The sequence below is a fragment of the Tamandua tetradactyla genome, chromosome 16 (genome assembly GCF_023851605.1).
Source record: "Tamandua tetradactyla isolate mTamTet1 chromosome 16, mTamTet1.pri, whole genome shotgun sequence".
NCBI lineage: Eukaryota > Metazoa > Chordata > Mammalia > Pilosa > Myrmecophagidae > Tamandua > Tamandua tetradactyla.
The window spans coordinates 11062877-11082828 of NC_135342.1; the positions used below are offsets into that span (position 1 = coordinate 11062877).

General features: G+C 44.5%; 1 protein-coding gene across 2 annotated transcripts in view; it reads left to right on the forward strand.

The window, feature by feature from the left end:
• The window catches only part of LOC143658730 (uncharacterized), a 67687-nt gene that overhangs the window by 3087 nt on the left and 44648 nt on the right, over positions 1 to 19952 (forward strand). Inside the window, exons 2-5 of one of the 2 annotated variants that reach the window (XM_077130948.1) lie at positions 37 to 190; positions 857 to 983; positions 4040 to 4141; positions 8712 to 14012. In XM_077130948.1, coding sequence (XP_076987063.1) covers positions 158 to 190; positions 857 to 983; positions 4040 to 4141; positions 8712 to 10567 — 2118 coding nt within the window. In that variant the 5' untranslated portion in view covers positions 37 to 157 and the 3' untranslated portion in view covers positions 10568 to 14012. Of the gene's footprint in view, positions 1 to 36; positions 191 to 856; positions 984 to 4039; positions 4142 to 8711; positions 14013 to 19952 lie in introns of those variants that run through there. The other variant, XM_077130949.1, reaches the window with a different exon arrangement.

Consider the following 19952-nt stretch of genomic DNA (forward strand, 5'->3'; position numbering starts at 1 on the left):
GGCAGACCAGCCCATCTAGAATCCTCTGTCATGCAGCGTCTTTGGAAAGCTGTCTTTCTGGGCCGGGACAGACCCCTCTCTGCCGTGGTCTCCTCTGCCAGCTCCCTGGACTCAGCCCTGGCCCTTTCTCCCGGAGTTGGGTGCCCGAGATCCAGCAATGGCCACTAGGACCCTGACGGCTGAGGGCCAGGTGAGTGTGGGCTCCCTCTTCCCTGAGACGACCCTATGGACCCCAGTACTGGGACAGGGGCGATGGGGGGAGGGGAGGTACAGGGGTGAGGGTACAGGGGTGGAATGTCCTGAGCTGGGGCCTTGTGACATATCTAAAGACCAGTCCACCTCACACTCGGCTGCCTTTTGTTACTGAGCGAATGGGCGGTGGACGGTGTCGCTTCACCCCTGAGCCTTCTCCCCGGTCAGCAATCCCAGGAGGCAGGGGGTCGGAATTAGGATTGAGGTCCTGGATGAAATGGGGCTCAAGGACTGTCACTTGCAAATAATGACTTGACAGTTAAGTTTTTCTTAGGGTTGCCGTGTACTGGTGTACAAGTTACACACTGCACAAGGGCGTCTCACTGAAGGAGCAAGATTCTCACCCTCCAGCCGTACATCGGTAAATTTACTAAGGCAGACTTGCAACAGGTGGCAACAAAGGGTCGTGTGCAGGGGGCGTCTTGTTCTACTTTCTACCGAGGTGCCCCCCGGCCTAGCGGCTGCTCTGGACGGGTTGCATTCAGTGGTCCCATATTGAGACATTCCAACGTAGGGAGGAGTCACAGGCTTTTAACCCATGACATTTGCGCCCCTGAGTTCTGGGAGGACAGGTCCTTCTGCCATGTAACCCTGGCCCTTCCAGGACCTGGTGACCTTCAAGGACGTGGCCGTGGACTTCACCCTGGAGGAGTGGGGCTGGCTGGGGCCTGGCCAGAGGGAGCTGTACCGGGACGTGATGCTGGAGAACTACCAGAACCTTCTCTCACTGGGTGAGGCTCCACCCCCGGCCTTCCCCAGAGAGAGGCATGATGCCCCTCTCAGCCCCCTCCGCCCCCGCTTAAATGTGAGCGTCCACTGGGGCCTTCGGTGCCCTCCCCCCATTGATCCAGCACCCTGGAGTATTCCCTAAAATGTGGGTGTATTTCAGCCTGTGCCCGCCCTTTTTCATGCTTTCTTCCCCATAGTGACCTCCCGAGTCCAAGACTTCAGGTTCCACTCTGGGGTGCCCATTCTGGAATCTCTGACTCCACGTGCTCCCTGGATGGCCTCTCAGTCAGTAGTTTCCAAAGGAAGCACGACAGCTCCTCCCCAGAGTGCCTAAATGCTGTCCCCTGTGTTCCCCCAGACCCTACACCCGGCCACCCCCTGTCTCCTGGCACACGCCCCCCACCCCAGGACCGTCACCCTCACCAAATCCCGCATGCAGCTCAGCATCTCCCCACTCACCTGCTCCTCCTGGGTCCCCAGCTCCGGGCAGCCCCATGTTCCCCCAGTCACCAGACCAGACCCCAGGCTCCGTCCTTGCCCCCTTTCTCCCCTTCACCCCAGAGCCTGTCTCCCCACTCTGTCCCCGACTCTCTCCCCTGTCCCCTGCTCTTTGTCCCCACACTTCCCCTGCTCTGCTCAGGCTCGGCCTCTCCCCCTGGACCCTCCCTCCAGCCAGCTCTCTGGGCCGTATCTCCTCTCCCTCCATCTCTTCTCAATTTCTTTTTCTGCCTCCTCTGTCTCTGCTTTTCCCTGCACCCGGTGGCAAGCTGAAGGCTCCCTCCTCAGCTTTCCTCCCTCACACCCTTTCACTGGACAAATGCCTCCAAACTGTGACTTAGACTTCCCTGTCAGGGTCCCCGAGGTCACCCCCAGTTCCGTGATTTGCTTGAAGTGATGGCCCCCGGGACAGCTCATTAGGGACCCAGCATCCAGGGCATTTACTAGTGCTCACATGGGCACCCATTTGCCAGCACATACCCAGCTCCCAGCCTCCCAGGAAGGACGCAGGTCTGGCACAAACCCCGCTGTTTATATAAACAGCTTAGGCTGAGTGAGCCCCCTTAGTAGGGGTCGGTGGGAACCCCTGAGATCCTAGTTCCCCAGTCTGGCAAGCAGGCCTTTCTGAGGAGAGCTGTCCCAGGCCCGCTGTCTGACCTCGTCGCCCTGTCCCCAGAGTTCAGCCTTGGGCCACCAGCAGCCCCACGCTCCTGGGTCCCCACTGGGCTCCTCCCAGGCTCTCCATCTTGGGGATGGTCCCCCACCCACCCGGTCACCAGGCCATCCGTGCACTGTCTTGATTCTGCTTCATGCAGTGTGTGACCCAAACCCGGACCCCCTCCATTCCACGCCCTCCGCTCTCTCCTCCAGCAGGGCAGGGGAGGTTCGGTTTCAAGATGGGGCCGTGGCAGCACATCTGTCCCCCTGTGGGAACTGTCAGTGGGGAGAGGAGGAATGAATGATGGCAAAGGGAGCAGGAGAGAGGGAAGGAGCCGGTGAGAGGGGGTGAGCTTGGGACATAGGGAGAAGAGACACAGGGAGAAAGGGGAGAAGGGAAAGATTCCGTCATCCCCTGGCATCTCCGAGTGACGCGGGAAGGTGTAGGGAGGAAACGAGGGAAATCATTTTGGAGAGCTGGGGAGAAAAGATAGAATAATGCACTGTGACCTCGGGCTCTGAGTTGGAGGTAAAATGCTTTCCAGCTTGGGGAGAAGCCCTCTGGCTTCGTGGGTGCTTGCGTGACGGAGGAGGGCTGTGGGGTCTATCCACTGGTGGGGTCCATTTCTGTGCAGGCCGAGGAGGACGGGGAGGCAGGGGTGCAGGCAAGAGGCGACTGGAGGGAGGACAGTAAGTTCCAGGCTGGAGGGCCATGCAGTGTGGGCGAGGTAGGGCCAGTAAGGGGTGCAGCTGGGGCAAAATGCACGGGTCTCTGCTCTCCCTGCCCCCGGGTTTCCCACCCAGGACAGCCCCATGCTTCCCCCAGCCACCAGGCCAGACTCCACCGAGGACAGCTGGGAAGCGGGGGAGGTGGTAGAAGCATGTTGGGGACGGCTGGGAGGGAGTAGAGGTGTTTCACAGGGACAGTTGGCTGGTGGAGCCATTTTCGGTGATGAGAGGGTGGAGGGAATGAGCCAGCATGCAGGGAGAGAGGTCCTCGGCCGGAGTAGGGACCATCTGTGTGCTGGTCTGCTGCCCCCTTCCCACTGGGAGCCCCTCAAGGGTAGGGCCATGCCCAGCAGGGGCATGGGAGGCCCCAGGGCATGTCCTCACCCTCACTCCTGGTCACCTTTTGTCTTGCCTCCTCCGGGAAGCCTCCTTTGATTTCCACGACCCTCTGTGCCTTCCTACAGTACCTGGTCTTTCCTCCATTATTGCCCACACAATGCTCAACTGTGCCTCAGTTTTCTGTTTTGAGAACTTAACAAGCTTAGAAGCATACACTAGAAAGTGCCTAATGTTAGTTTTTAAGTGTCACTGTTACTGTTGTTGGGACAGTCTGCTCTTTTCCATGACTGTAGGAATTCAAGAACAATTTATTTAAAATGTTTGGTGCCTGTATCTTCATTCATATATCTAGGAGGATTGGAACAGAAGGTTTCAGGTGTAGAAGGATCTCAAGCAGTGCTACCCAACAGAAATAGGAAACAAGCCCCATAGTTAATTTTTAATTTTCTAGTGGCCACATTAATTTTAGTAATTTTACTTACCCCCAAGTAACCAAAATAGTCATTTTGACTTGTGTAATCAACTGCACATTAGGGATAAGAGATTATTTTACGTTTTTGTCCCTACTGAGTCTTCAAAATCCAGCCTGTATTTCACACTCCACAGCGCATCTCAATTTCACACTTACTGCTTGTCAAAAACCCAAGAGTCACACGTGGCTGGTGGCTGCTGGGTAGGGCACACAGCTCAGGGCCTGGAAGGGTGCTGTCAGGGCTCATTCTCTCTCTGGTATGCAGTAGGTGCTCAATAGAGTCTTGCCTTGGCTCTTAGCTCTTCTGTTTGTGGGTGCACCGTGCACACATCCCCCGCAGCCAAGTCTCGTGTCTCTTCTCAGGGGCAGGGCTTCTGAGGACCAAACCCGACGTGATCTGCCGGCTGGAGCGAGGGGAAGAGCCAAGGATGGAAGAGCAAGGAGCATGGTGGGCCACCTGTCCAGGTGGGTGCGAGAACGTCCAGCAGGTGCCAGCCCTGTCCCTAGCCCTGCCTTTTGGGTCAGTGATGGTCAGGTAAGAACAAGACAGTGTCAGGCCTGGGCTCTTCAAATGGGCTGCCTGGGTTCAAATCCCAGCTCTACCACCTCCTGGCTGAGTCACTTGTCTCTCTGTGCCTCAGTTTCTCATCTGTCCCTGGGGTGTCAGGTCAGCGAGTGACAGCAACCATTCTGACCGTCCACTGGGATCCCTGGGTGGAGACCCAGTCCTGGGACCTGGCCTAGCTCATGGGGGGACAGGAAGAAGCCAGGTTTGGGCCTCCCCTGGGCTGTGAACTCCATCAGAGGAGGGCATGGAAGCATCTTTGTCTCCATCACCATCCAGTCCATCCCTTCAGCCCTGACCACCTGTCAGTCCCAGCCCCGTTCCTCCTGGCTCAGGCCTTTTTCTCTCCCACTTGGGTCCTCACCCAGCCCTCCTCCCCAGCCTCCCTCCCTCCAGTCTCTCCCTACCCAGGCCAACTTACACAGCCCGAGCCGATCCCTCCCTCCCCTACTCATAGCCCTCCCAGGGCTCCCCAGCACTCCTGGGAAGAGTCCCAGCCCCTCTGCCAGGCCCTTGACGGCCTGTGTGGTCTGACTCCACTGTGGCGCCAGTCTCTTCTCCTGTCATCATCTACCCCTCATATTTCACACCCTCACCCCAAACACCTGCCCTTACCTGAACCTGTCCCTGTTGGCCTACCTTAGTGCTGTTTCCTTTGCTTGAATACCTTTCCCTGCTTTGTCTGTCTGGCAAATATCTTCATATTCCTCGAGATGAACCTTACAGGTCACTTCCTCCAGGAAGTCCTCCCTGACTTCTGGACTACCCCATCTCAGTGCTCAACTTGACTGAGTTGCTTTTTTGGCACTTGTCTGTGTTGCAATTAAGAGTGTGGGCTCTGTTCAAATCCTGGCCCTGCCACTAACAGGCTGTGTGGCTATAAACCAATGACTTAAGTTTCTGGTGCCTTTGTTTCCTTGTCTGTAAAATGGGAAAAACAAAAGTACCCATTTCATTGAATTTTTTGGAGGATTAAATTAGCTAATATATGGGACAAACTTAGACCAGCCTGGCACATAGGAGGCACTCAATAAGTAATAGCTATTATTATTTTCTGAGGTATTAGTCAGTATTCTTTTTTTTTTTAATGCAAGGGTAATTCATTATTTTCAACCAGATCCAAGAAGAAACTAATATATTTTTTATTGTATGCCTGTTATAATTGCTCCTCTAATCCTTATGTATTAGCTCACATAATTTCACAAACATTAGCTTTATTGAATCAACAGGTGACATTATATCCCTGTTTTAGCAGATGGAATACAAAATTTACAAAGATAAAGCTTAAGTAATTTAGCCAAGGTCATTACAGCGGTTAAGTAGTAGACCAAGATTTAGACCCAACATAGGTATCCTCTCTCCAGGAAACCTTCCCCCAGGGATTCCTCAGCAGGTTTAAGTGGCCTTCATCTGCACTATTAGCATTGTATACTCACCTTTCTTTTAGCATTTACTGTAATAATACTACTGTGTGGCAGGTTCTGCTCTGCGTGTAATATGGTCATTAACTCCTTTAAGCCTCATAAATCCCTTTCAGGTAAGTGATACTGTTAATCATAGCATTTTGTTGTTGTTGTTGTTATTCTATGTACCTTTACTGAGTCAAGAAAGTTTCCTTTAACTTTTATTAGGTTGGAGTTTTTATCATGAAAGTCTTTTTTTGAAAAACAATTTTTTAAAATGCTTATTTTCCAATCTATTAAATAATCATTTGGGTTTGCTATTAAACCAACCTTGCATTCTTGAAATATAGCCAACTTAGTTATGAGGGTTTACATTTGTTAAATATCCTGTTACATTTGATTTGATGATCTTATATTAGGATTTTTTTTTAAAGTCTAAGTTTGTGAGATAGAGTGCCCTGAAATTTTACTGCCTTCTACTTTCCTTGTCTCAAAAAATTAGTTACAGATTTTTCCCTGTAAGATTAAGCTTTTAAATTTTTTCTTGAGTCAGTTTTGTAACATATTTTCTAAGAATTTGATTTTTCTAATAAAGTTTTCAAATTTCTTCATATAAATTTGTCCAGTTTTCTTTTAATATAAGCTGAAACTTTTTCATTCATTCCCAGTATTGCTCATTTGTACTGTTTCTCTGCTTTCCTTTCAAGAACTTTTTCAGTTTATTAGTTTTTATAAAGAAACAATATTTGTTTTTCCATTTCATTATTTTTCTCTTATTTTTGTCATGTTCTACTTTTGATGTTGAATCCCTTATGGTTTGTTTTTTTTTTTTTTTTTTAACTTTTTTATTGTATAGTATTATTTATAAATAAAGCAAAGAAATAAAAAAGCAACAATTTTCAAAGCGGTCTTCAACAAGTAGTTACAGGAAAGATTCCAGAGTCTGTCATGGGCTACCCTAAGATCCTCTCAGATTTTTCCTTCTAGCTGCTCCAGAATATAGAAGCCTAGAAGGCTTAAATACTTTTTCATTACCACAATTAACTTTTTTTTCCTTTTCTTTTTTTGTGAAAAATAGCATATATACAAAAAAAGCAAGAAATTTCAAAGCATAGCACCACAATTAGTTGTAGAACGTATTTCAGAGTTTGACATGGGTTACAATTCCACAATTTTAAGTTTTTACTCCTAGCTGCTCTAAGATACTGGAGACTAAAAGAAATATCAATATAATGATTCAGCAGTCATATTCATTTGTTAAATCCTATCTGTATATAAATCCACCATCACCTTTGATCTTTCTGTCCCTCTCTTTAGGGGTGTTTGGGCTATGGCCATTCTAACTTTTTCATGTTGGAAGTGTCTGTCAATAATACGTGGTAGGGAGATGGAACTTTCTGATGTTCTGGACAGGCTAGGCCCTCTAGATTTCAGTACTTATCTGGTCCAGGAAGCCATCTGGAGGTTGTAGGTCTCTGGAAAGTTACTCTAGTGCATGGAATCCTTGTGGAATCTTATGTATTGCCCTGGGTGTTCTTTAGGATTGGCTGGAATGGTCCTGGTTGGGATTTGGCAGGTTATGATAGGTAGCAAGGTCTACCTGAAGCTTGCATAAAAGCAACCTCCAGAGTAACCTCGTGACTCTATCTGAACTCTCTCTGCCACTGATACTTTATTAGTTATACTTCTTTTCCCCTTTTGGAGTCAGGATTCTTTTGTATGTAAGGATTCAAAATAGAATCCTTACATACACAATTAGATTGTGGGTTTTTTTTTTAATTTTTTAATATTTTTATTGTAAAAACTTCACATACAAACATCAAACTTTCTTGACATACAAACATTCCATACATGGTGTACAATCAATGGCTCACAATTAGATTGTGTTTTGACCTATATACCTGGGAAATGTTTAGGTGTAGATGGAAATAAAGTCTTAAACCCTGCTGTCCTGGCTCACTTGTTCTCTCTCTGTCTTCCCTTTCTTCCCAGAACATTTTGATTTTTTTTTTAGCTCCATCCTATCTATGGACCTTTTCAAATAGCTGTCAATATGGCTACCCACAGCCTCAGACTTATATTCTGCCTAGCAACCGCATATACCAATCTCAGGGAAGATTCTGATTGGCTTCATTTAGATCCTGAACCAATTACTATGATGTGGGGTGTGGATCTTATGGCTGGCTACTCTGGGTCTCACACCCACCCTGAGTTAGGGAGTGGGAAGACTATGATTATACAAGCCCACCAGGGCCACATGGAGAGGGGAGTAGTGGTTCTTCAAAGGCAGGGATGCTGAGGAGGTGAGTTGGATGTATCCAAAATTTGGTGTACCAGCCTGCCTTGCCCACTCTCTGAGGACAAGGTTCAAATGTCTTGTTCAGTGCTGTGGTTGGAACATAACAATTACATATTTAATGTGTGTCTAAAGAAAGGTCTATGAGCAAAAAGAAAAACAAAAAACCAGTGCCCCCCCAGCAAATTCCAAATGGTTTTGCTTCCTGCTCACCATTGCTTCTCTAAACCTCTTTCTGCGTTAACTCTTTCCTTGCACAATCCTACCAACAAGGCAATGGGATGTCCCTGCTCTGGTTTCACATCAACCCTGGATATTTATGCGTTTTTTAAGCATTTTTCCTATCTGAAAAGTATAAGGTGGTATCTTAGGAATTTGATTTTTTAGACTACTACTGATACTGAGCATCGTTTCATATATTTGTCAGCTACTGGTTTCTCTTCTGTAAATTGTCTACTCATAATTTTGCTTCACTCTTTTATTAGATTGCTTCTATTTTTGTATTAATTTAAAAAAATTCATTATGCATTATGGCTAGTAAACCTCTATATACATATACTGTTTTGCATCTTGCTTCTTTGCATTTCTTAGAATATTGAGACCACCATTCCATGTCAGAACATGGATCTATCTACTTTATGCATTATAAAATAGCATGAAATCCTAAACCAGAATTTGAAGTCCTTCATTTGAAGTTTACAATGCCAGTCCCAAATAACCAGCTCCCTTTCTCCTGAAACAGATGATATTCATATTTTCCATTTCCTTCAGACTTGGAGGTGAGCACTATACCTTCTCAGGAGACAACTCTAAAAAAGAACATTTATGAAGAATCAGCTCCCCCAGTAGGAAAGACGGAAGGAATTACAAGGGCTATGACTGGAGAGGCTAAGTTAGGAGAAGCCGAAGCATGTCACCACTGGTTGGTGGACCAGAGAAACCAGGAGAGGCATTTGAGGTGTTTATTTGCTCCTCCCAAGGAAAGACCCTCTGGGGAGAGAGGCCTTGGATATAATGAACTTGGGAGAAGTCTCAGGCTGACTTCAGCCCTCGTCGGGAAGCAAAGAGTACCCAGTGGGGAGAGAACCTGGAAATGGAAGGGGCCAAGAAAGAGCTTGAAACGCCAAAGGACCTTTCTAGAGAAGAAATCATTTCATTGCACAGAATGTGAGAAAGCTTTTGTTTACCATTCGGACTATATTCTACATCAAAGAATTCACACTGGAGAGAAACCCTACAAATGTAATGACTGTGGGAAGGCATTCAGCAGCAGTTCATATTTCATCCAGCACCACATCATTCACACTGGAGAGAAGCCCTATGCCTGCCATGAATGTGGCAAGACCTTCACTCAGAGCTCATCGCTTACTGAACATCAGAGGATTCATACTGGGGAGAAACCCTACAAATGCCAGGAATGTGGGAAGGCCTTCACCCAGAGCTCTTCCCTCATTAAACACCAGCGATGTCATACCGGGGAGAAGCCCTACAAATGCAAGCAGTGTGGAAAGTTCTACTCGCAGGTTTCTCACCTCACACGCCACCAGAAAATCCACAGTGGGGAGAAGCCCTACAAATGTGGTGAATGTGGCAAAGCCTTCTGTCACACGTCCTCCCTGACACAACACCAGACAATCCACACCGGAGAGAAACCCTACAAATGCAATGAGTGTGGGAAAACCTTCAGCCACAGTTCATCCCTGACTCAACATCAGCGAGTCCACACTGGAGAGAAACCCTATGAATGCTTAGAGTGTGGGAAAACCTTCAGTCATAGCTCTTCCCTGACTCAGCACCAGAGGATTCATACTGGCGAGAAGCCCTATGAGTGCAATGAGTGTGGGAAGGCTTATACACAGATTTCCCACCTTATGAGGCACCAGAGCATTCACTTGGGGGAGAAACCCTACATCTGTAACGAGTGTGGCAAGGCTTTCAGTCACACCTCATCATTTACTCAACACCAGACAATCCACACTGGCGAGAAGCCCTACAAGTGTAATGAGTGTGGGAAGACTTTCAGCCAGAACTCTTCCCTCACACGTCACCAGAGAATTCACACTGGGGAGAAGCCCTATGAGTGTCAAGTTTGTGCAAAGGCCTATACCCAGATTTCTCACCTCATTCAACACCAGCGGATCCACACTGGTGAGAAACCGTACGAGTGCAGTGAGTGTGGGAAAGCCTTCAGCCGGAGCACCCACCTCACTGAGCACCAGAAAACCCATACTGGTGAGAAGCCCTATAAATGTAAGGAATGTGGGAAGACCTTCAGTCACAACTCGTCCCTCACCCAACATCAGAGAATTCATACTGGCGAGAAACCCTATGCCTGCGAGGAATGTGGGAAAGCCTTCAACCAGAGCACCCACCTTATCCAACATCAGAGAACCCACACGGGAGAGAAGCCCTACAAGTGTGAGGACTGTGGGGGAGCCTATACCCAGATTTCACACCTCATCCAGCATCAGAAAGTGCACACAGCTGGCAAACATTGTACACATAAAGAGTGTGGGGAGGGTTTCAGCTGGGGATCCCACCTTGCTGAGCATCAGGGACCTCACACTGGGCAGGAGGGCTGCATCCATGAGGATTTTGAGAAAGTCTTTGCTTGGACAGCTTGCTGAACATTCTGTGGACTAGAAAGCCCGAGAGTGTAGTTAGTGGGTGGTCTGCCATTCAGTTCATTTCAGCTTTCGTCTGCACTAGCGACTTTGTCCCAGAGAGGAACCCGGAAACTATATAATGAGATCGATTTTTTATTTCCTAGAGGGAAAAATGGCACAGATTATCAGCAGCTGGGATAGCTTCTGATTGTTTGGGGGCTCCCCCCCCCCATGTATTTCTTCAATCCTATGATGTCCCCTGATGGTGGTATAGTTAGAGGGTAGCCCAAATGGGACTCAGCCTCATCTGGGATCTTTAAAAAGAACAGCTGCTTTGAGCTTTTTCAGTTTATTAATCATTCCTTAAATTGGAGGCTGAATATTCAAGGGAGAAAAAGGAAACAGCTGTAAAGATTAGCCCTTTTGAGTAAAAAATATGTGTAGCTAAATATAAATGCTAATATATTTTAATTTCCCTTAAAGTTTTTAAACTACGAATTTCACAATCTGATGTTGGCTAAAACACTAAAAATGTTTCACATATTTTCAACCATATTTATGTCCTATTCTTTTTGTTTGTTTGTTTGTTTTGTTGCAGGCAGGAAATGTGTTGAGGGGCTCCAAGGAGGGGGTCTGAAGTATAAACTCCAGCTCGTGTAGGGAGGACAAGGGAAGATCTTTTATAGTGAAGAGATGGAGGGTTTTGGCGGGCATGGGGAATTGTCAGGTTCTCATTGGCTGTCTTAAAAAGCAGGAATTGGCAGCTCTTCGTTGGCGGCTTTAAACCAAACTTGGGGGTAACTGAGGCCGGAACTGGGTGAGGCGGGAACTGGTTCTGTCCAGGGTGTTGCCCTCTATGGTGACCAAATGGTGCAGTTTGAAAAGGGGCCCCCTTGAATCAACCCAGGTGAAGGGGGCCTCTACCCACCCAAGGGATTCCCTGACATCCCTGACTTTTTGTTTTTATAACATATGGAAGCGGACAAGTAGGTGACAGATGGGGAATGGGGAGAGAGTCGGGGCTTCGGTCTGTTCTAGCAACTTCCTGCTTTTAGGGGGCAGTTAAATCTGTTTTCACCCGACCTGATATCTGGAATCTCCATCTCGTTTCGCAGGGGCTGGTATTTGTATACCTGCAGCAGCATTTTTGACATGTTCTTGGGTTAAGGTTTGCATTGTTCTGCGAATGATGGTGGTAAGTTGTTTAAGGAGAGATGGACCAAAAATTAAGACATAGGGAGTGGCTGGTACTGATACTCTGGCCAGAGGAGTAGCCTGTTGGCCAACAGCCTGATTTGTTATTGTTTGAATTGTTCTGTGAATAAAGCCAGTTAGAGTTTCAAGAGACAAGGCTTAAACATGAGGAGAGGGCGGCCACAGTGGCTCAGTGGCAGAGTTCTCACCTGCCGTGCTGGAGACCCGGGTTTAATTCCCAGAGTCTGCCCATGTGAAAAAAAAAAATAGGCAGAATATCTGGGTGATGACTCTTTCACTGCTCCAAAGCTGAAAGGGGGTATTGTCATCAAGGGCAAAGGGATAATATGATGAAATGGATTGCTTTTCTTGGAGAGCTTGGCATCTCTGGGTTTTAGAGCTTTTCTGGCATTGGAACAATCTTGAGGTTCTAAGTCTCTGCAAAACAAACTTAACAAGTAAAATTTTATAGAACACAGAATACTTTTCAGGGTTCTCAGAAACACTGTAGTTGGGTTTGCTATATTGTGGCAGTTTGCAATATTTGGCTGAAATTTGCGTAAGAGTAAACTCTAAAATGATCTTTCAACTCTATTTGAAATATCTTAGCCATAGAAACTCTATTTCTTTTCCCCCTTTTGTCCAGTTTATCTACAATGCCAGGGCCAGGCTCATCCTCGGAACTTATGTCTCACAGTGCCAGGGCCAGTTGTGGTCTACGCTGCTAGGGCTAGGCTTAGAACGCTGGAAATCATGTCCTACGTTTGAGGGGAAGTTCAGACTTTACCTATATTTGAGAAACAGCAGAGATTTTCTGGAAATGACTCTTAGGCACTAATTATAAGTAGATTTAGTTTGCTGTTATAGAAATAAGTTTCATAAAGGCAAACTTTGAAATTGAGGTGTCAGCTTATTAAATTAGGACCCCTCTTGCATCATAGTTAAAACTTACAATTTGAGCTTTAATTTTCATATGCATTTTTTTTTTAACATGGGCAGGCACCAGGAATCGAACCCGGGTCCTCGGGCATGGCAGGCAAGCACTCTAACCTGCTGAGCCACCGTGGCCCACCCTTCATATGCATTTTTAAATGAAGCTACTTTCAGAAATAAAAACAATAGGCAGTTGTTTTATACTAAAAAAATACAGCAGAGTTTTTGTTCTGTTTCACTTTTACACCTTTACTAGAGTTAGGCTAATAAACAGATAGAATATTATATATATAATATTAAATATATATTTAAAATATTAAATATATTTTAAAGAAGTAGAGCAAAGCAATGCAACTGATAATTTGGCTGTTTCTATCATGTAGCTTTTTAAGAATAATTAAAACTATAACTAACAACACCATAATCCTGCTGAACATGGTATAGATTAGTATTAGAGTATAACATGGATAGTGAGAATATTGTTAGATTCTTAGGAATTTTATACAGTCTTTAAATATATAAATATTAGTTTACTTATACAAATTTAACCAGCAACAGGATAGAAAATCTTTTTTTAATTAATTAATTTGTTAAACATAACCACACGCAAACACAAACATTCTTACCATATGAGCATTCCATTCTTGATATATAATCAATAACTCACAATATCATCACATGCTTGTATATTCATCATCATGATAATTTCTTAGAACATTTTCATCAATTCAGAAAAAGAAATAAAAAGAAAACAGAAAAAATTCGTACATACCATACCCCTTACCCCTTCCTTTCATTGATCACTAGCATTTCAATCTACTAAATTTATTTTAACATTTGTTCCCCCTATTATTTTTTTATTTTTAATCCATATGTTTTACTCATCTGTTGATAAGGTAGATTAAAGGAGCATCAGACACAAGGTTTTCACAATCACACAGTCACATTGCATAGAAAATCTTTTTAACCACTGTAGTATTTCTCAAACACTACCTAGGCAATAGGTTAAACTATTTTAGTAACTTATTTACAGGTGAGAGAACAAATTATTTGTAACAATTTTTCCTAAACAGTGAGAAGACTTGTTTTCGGAAGTAAAAGATGAGAAAGATACGGATATTAACAAGGATATTATTTTGATGTAAAATCTTTTTCTAGGCAGAGTACTAGATGATTAAGAAAAAACTTTTTTTTTCTTTCTGAGGCAGGCTTTTAGCAGTTTTCTGCTGCTTTAGGAAAATTCCAGGGGTAGTTTCCTTTTAAGTCCAGGCTTGTTTGCTGTAATTATAAACTAAAGTTTTTGAATCTTGCCTTTCAGTGGGTTTTTTCTCTTTTTATTTAGAAGTATCAATTTATATATTTATATAAAACACTTAATTATTTCTAAGCAATTCAAATAGAGCTTTTTAGCTACTCTTGCTCCTTTCTGATTGTTATTTGCATAAAATATCTTTTCCCAACCTTTCACTTTCAACCTATATTTATCCTTGGGTCTAAGATGCGTTTCCTGTAGACATCATATGGATGGGTCCTGTTTTTTAATCTATTCTGACAGTCTATTTCTTTTTTTTTTTTTTTTTCACCTCAGGAGACCCTTTATTGCCGGTGAAGTGTTTTTTTAAGGTAATTTTGCATTTAAAAATATATGCTGATTATAGAGGCAAGTAATGTTTCTTGTGGAAATGATTGAATATAGAAAAATGCCTTCAAAAAGGAAATGAAAATCACAGTCTACTCAGAAATGACACTTTTAAACATTTCACTTTCTTTTTACAGAAAGTTCTAGGTGTGTGTGTGTGTAATTGAGTGTGTGTGTGTGCGTGTGAAGCCTTCTGGTGTCCTAGAGCACATATAATTTTCTAAACAGGACTTTGTGCAGGGACCCCTAGGGCCAATGTTTCCGGCGCTTTCAGCTCCCTCAGCCCCTGAGTCTATTTCTTTTGATTGGGGAGTTTAATCCATTAACATTTAGTGTTATTACTGTACAGGTAGTACTTTCTTCTACCATTTTGCCTTTTGCATTTATATGTCATATCTAACTTTTCTTTTTACCTTTACAGATTGTCTTCATTTCTGCACTCTTCTCCACACCTCTCTCTCCTGTCTTTTTGTATCTGTCTCTAGTTCTCCCTTTAGTATTTCTTACAGAGCCAGTCTCTTGGTCACAAATTCTCTCAGTGAAATTTTGTCTGAAAATGTTTTAATTTATCTCTCATTTTTGAAGGACAGTTTTGCTGGATACAGAATGCTTGGTTGGCAGTTTTTCTCTTTTAGTAATTTAAATATATCATCCCACTCTCTGCTCACCTCCATGGTTTCTGCTGACAAATCCATGCATAGTCTTTTTGGGCTTCCCTTCTTGTGATGGATTGCTTTTCTCTTGCTTCTTTCAAGATTTTCTCTTTCTCTTTGACATCTGTCATGGTCAGGTTCATGTGTCAACTTGGCCAAGTGTTGGTACCTGTTTGTCTGGTTGGGCAAGTGCTGCCCTGTCTGTTGCAATGAGGACATTTCATAGAATTAAATCATGATCACGTCAGCTGCATTCCATTTGGAATCAGTGAGTGATGCGCAGTCTAATCACTGGAAGCCTTTTAAGGAGGATTCAGAAGAGACAGTCTCTCTTCCTGCTTCAGCTGGCAAGCCTCTCCTGTGGAGTTTGTCCAGACCCTCCATCGAAATTGTTGGGTTCACAGCCTGCCCTGCATATTTTGGATTCTGCATTCTGGCGGTCATGTGAGGCACTTTTATGAATTGTATATTTGCAAGTGTTCCTTGTTGATTCTGTTTCTCTAGAGAACCCTAACTAATACAACATCTGACATTCTGATTAGTAAATGTGTTAGAATATGTCTGTTTGGATCTATTCTGTTTGGGGTACGCTACACTTCTTGGATCTGTAATTTTAAGTCTTTCCTAACAGCTGGGAAATTTTCAGTGATAATTTCCTCCATCAGTTTTTCTCCTCCTTTTCCCTTCTCTTCTCCTTCTGGGACACCCAAAACACATATATTCATGCCCTTTATATTGTCATTCAATTCCGAGTCCCTGCTCATGTTTTTCCATTCTTTTCCCTATATTTTCTTTTTCTTGTTGGATTTCAGATGTTTCATCCTCCAGTTCACTAATCCTATCTTCTACCTCTTGAAAAATCTGATATTGTAGTTTCCATTGTTTTTTTTTAAATCTCTTCTACTGTGCCTTTCATTCCCATAAATTCTGTGATTTGCTTTTTCAGACTTTTGATTTCTTCTTTTTTTCATTCTTTGCCTTCTTTATATCCTCCCTCAATTCATTGATTTGATTCTTGATGAGGTTTTCCATGTCTGTTCAAACATTCTGAATTAATTGTTTCAACTCCTGTATCTCTTTTGAATTGTTGGTTTGTTCCTTTGACTGGGCCATATCTTCAATTTTCCTAGTATGATTCATTATTTTTTTGCTGGTGCCTAGGCATTTAATTGCCTTAATTAATTTTTTCTGGAGACTGTTTTCGCTCTTTTTTTAACCTAGGATTTTCTTGCTGGATGACTTTGTTGTCTGTCTGTTTTTTGACATTTAGTTCAGCTTATTCTGGACCTCTAGCTTAGGTTTTGTTTAACAGATCAGAATTTTTCAGTTCTTGTTTTCTTATTTCTTGCCCTGCCTGTATGGTGCCTTTTTTCCCCCTTAGGAGGGTCTACTTAGGTATTATAGACTCCAGCCAGATTTTCCCAGACCAAACTGGCCTCCTGTCAGGAAGAAAGAGTCATCTGTGTCGGTTTTCCCTGAGGATGAGACCCAGCAAGTTGAAAGACTTTCCTGTGAAGTCTCTGGACTCTGTGTTTTTCCTATCCTGCCCAGTATGTGGTGCTTTTCTTCCTGTGGGTTCCACCAGCATAAGATGATGTGGTACCTTTAACTTCAGCAGACTCTCCCTGCTGGGGTGTGGTGGAGACAGAGGAGAGGTTGTAGGCTGGCTTTAATCGCTTCACTTTTCCAGACCCTGGGGTCTGAATTCCTTGAGGGAGGGATTCCACCTGAGCTGCCCCCCCCCCCCCCCGGGTTCTGGTGAAGGAGCAGTATTTGGAGCACAGGCTCCAGACAAACACTCAAACAAGCTTAATTGTGCCTGTGCCTGGGGCAGTGGAGCCCAAGAAGCCCTACCACTGTATCCAAAGAGCAGTCAAGCCGTAGAAACACAGCCACCAAAACAAAAGAGAAAAATCCTTTTCAGAGCAGGACCCCTCTTCCTGGGGGTTGCCAATCAAGAGCTTAAGTTGGTACGTTGCTTTGTGTACCTTCCTTCAGGTCCTATGTGCCCCCTCCTTTCCTTCAGGACCCAGACCCTTTCAAGTATTATGTGCTATCCAATCCAAAAACACCTCTGTTTTTTTTTTTCTTTATTGTTTTTCTGTCAGCCCTGCTCCCTCTATACCAGGGCCAAAACCAGCAACCATTGCTTTTACTCGAGGATCAGCTGAGCTGGGGGCCTATTTTCAGTAGTCAGAATTTGTGAATTAATTCCACAATTGGAGCTTGGTTGTGCTCAGCCCTGCTGCTGGTAAAGTCCCTTTCCTTTCCCCTCTGGGAAGCAGCCTGTGGGGGAGGGGCGCCAGCCGCCGTGGCTTGGGGGACTCTCAGTTCTGGGGGGTTTCGCAGCCGGTCCAGCTGGTCCAGACTGGGGTACGCTGTGTGTCCGGTCACTATCGTGGCCCCAGCAGTTGTTCTGTACTGTTTCTGGTTATTTACTAGCTGCTCTGGGGGACGAACTAAACTAAGCTGCCATCTTGGCCCCTTTGCTTTTTAAGATTTTTAAAAATTAATTTGGTATTACCATCCAGAGATATGAGAATAAACATTGAACAGGTAGACAGATACAAATAGAAAGTTAGGTACACAAGAAACAGAAACACAGAAGTACTTCTGAGAGGGATAATTAAAGGATTGACTATATGATATCCCAGTTTTATCTATTTCCAGAATAATTTTAACTGTAATATTGTTAATTTTTAACTGTATTGGAAGTATTTTTATTTTAAATTATTTTAAGCCAGATTATGTTACAGCAATAAGCCCTTTTTTATAGACTCATAACTAAAATTTTTCCCATTTTTAATACATCCTAAACGTTCCCCTTTTAAAGATTTTTCATAATCAATAACTAATTAGGAGCATTTGACCAATACAAATGCAGGAACACACTAACAAAATGAAACAGACATTTTACAGTTATTATATTTAAGTAACACACCAATTAATAACTAAACCAAATACACCAGCTAACAAATAGGCACTAAGTCCTTAGAAAGGGAAAAGGGGACATGGCAGCGGTTTGGGATGGGTTAGGAGGGACTGTGTAAGGAAGAGGAGGAGGAGGGGAGGGCTTGGAGAAGGGCTGAGGTTCCCTGGTGGGATGTGGAGATGGGGAGGGTGTCGTGGGCGGGGAAAAGCCTCTGCAGGGGTTCTGGTGAAGGAGCAGTATTTGATATGAGGAGCAAGATTAGCAGAGGGAGGGACGATTGTGAAGGTAAAGGAGAGCCTGAACTTGTAAGGAACCTCAGACCATTTGCTGGTGCACTGGATGAAGTTCTCCAGGTCTCAGAGAACTTGACTATCGAAAGTGCCACCTTTTAGCCATTGACTCCTGGAACCAGGCAACGGTGGGGTGAGAGAGGTTTTTTTTTTTGCCAGATATCTCCTTCTGGGTGTTAGAGGGAGACACCCTAATGGGGTGGTTTTAGGAGAAGCTGACTGAAGATAGCCATGTTGTGTGTGCCTGGCGGGGGGGGGGGGGGTGTTCGGGTGAGTTCTAGAAACCCTGGGCTGGGGGACAATAGGCTTGAGGAAGCTGGGCACCCCAAGACCATCACAGCTGATCAGGAGGACAGAAACCAGAGCCACACCTGGGCTCCCGAGGCTGGGAAGTTCTGGCTTCAGAAGACCTTGTACCTTTGTGAAGCCAGAGAGGGTCACTGACCTTGTGCTAGGATTTTTCGGCATGTTTTTGCCACGTTGTCCTGGATATCAGAGAATGACAGGATCCTCCAGAGAGGTTTGCACTCACCCAATTAGGAATCAGCGTCCAGTGCTGGGCGCTGTGGTCAGCAATGGCAAGGTGGAGGCTCCTCACCATTCTCAGTCTCAGTGTGAGCCCGGTCCTGGGTTTTGGCACCAAATGTTAGGGAAAAGGTACTCGAACCAGGAGGCAGAGTCTGACGACTACAGGAAAGAAATTTATTGAGAGGCTCCGCAGAGGGGTTCTGAAGTCTAAGCTCCTGCCCCTGTCCTGTCCTTTTTATCTTTCCATTTCTAGGACTTATGCTTCACAGAGCAATTGTCCTATTAAGCCGCATTATCTGATTTTGTATGTGGAAGGAGGTTTTTCCTTCCCCATATTTTTTGAAACAAAATATAAAAATAATGCGCTGATGCTTTTATAAAGGGAAACATTCAGATAAAATAATATATGCTCATTGTAAAGGATAATTTGGAAAGCATAGAGAACTATAAATGAAAATACAAATTCCCATAATCCTAATATCCAGGGAGGCCAACTATTCATTTTTCGGTGTATTGCTCTCTGGTTTTGTTTCACTGCATTCCATGTCCATATTTTTAATTGTCAGATATTTTGGATCAAGAAATGAAAGTCATATACTCACCCTTTGGTCACCCTCAGAAGTCATATTGCTTTTATTTTTCCATGTTTACTTCCAAATCTCACTTTTAAACAAACATAATTTTTTAAATACTTAACAAAAATTCATCATTTCACAGTTCTGGAAGCTAGAAGTCTGGAATCAAAGTGTTGGCACACTCAGTGTCCCTCTAAAGTCCATAGAGGGGAATCTGCTCCATGCCTCTCTCCTGGCTTCTGGATAGATTGGCCAGTATGGCATGGTGTCCTCTGTTCCATCGTCACGCAGCCGCCTCCCCTTGGTCCCTGTCTGTGGCTAATTCTCCCCTTTTCATGAGGACATGAGTCATATTGGACGAGGCTCACCCTAATGCAGTTTGGACTCAACTAATCACATCTTCAGAGACCCTGTTGCCACATTCGGTCATAGTCACAGGATGAGGGTTAAGGCTTGAACATGTCTTTTGGGGGGACACAGTTCAATCCATAACACTGCTGATGAGAGGACAGACTATTATGAGTCACCTCCAGGGCATTTATCAATACACAGATGTAATTTTATTTCATTGTAATCAGAATGTAGTAACAGATTCAGCATCTGCATTTCGCACTCATTTTCCTTTGTCCCCACCTACACACCGTAGTTACTAATTCTAGGGC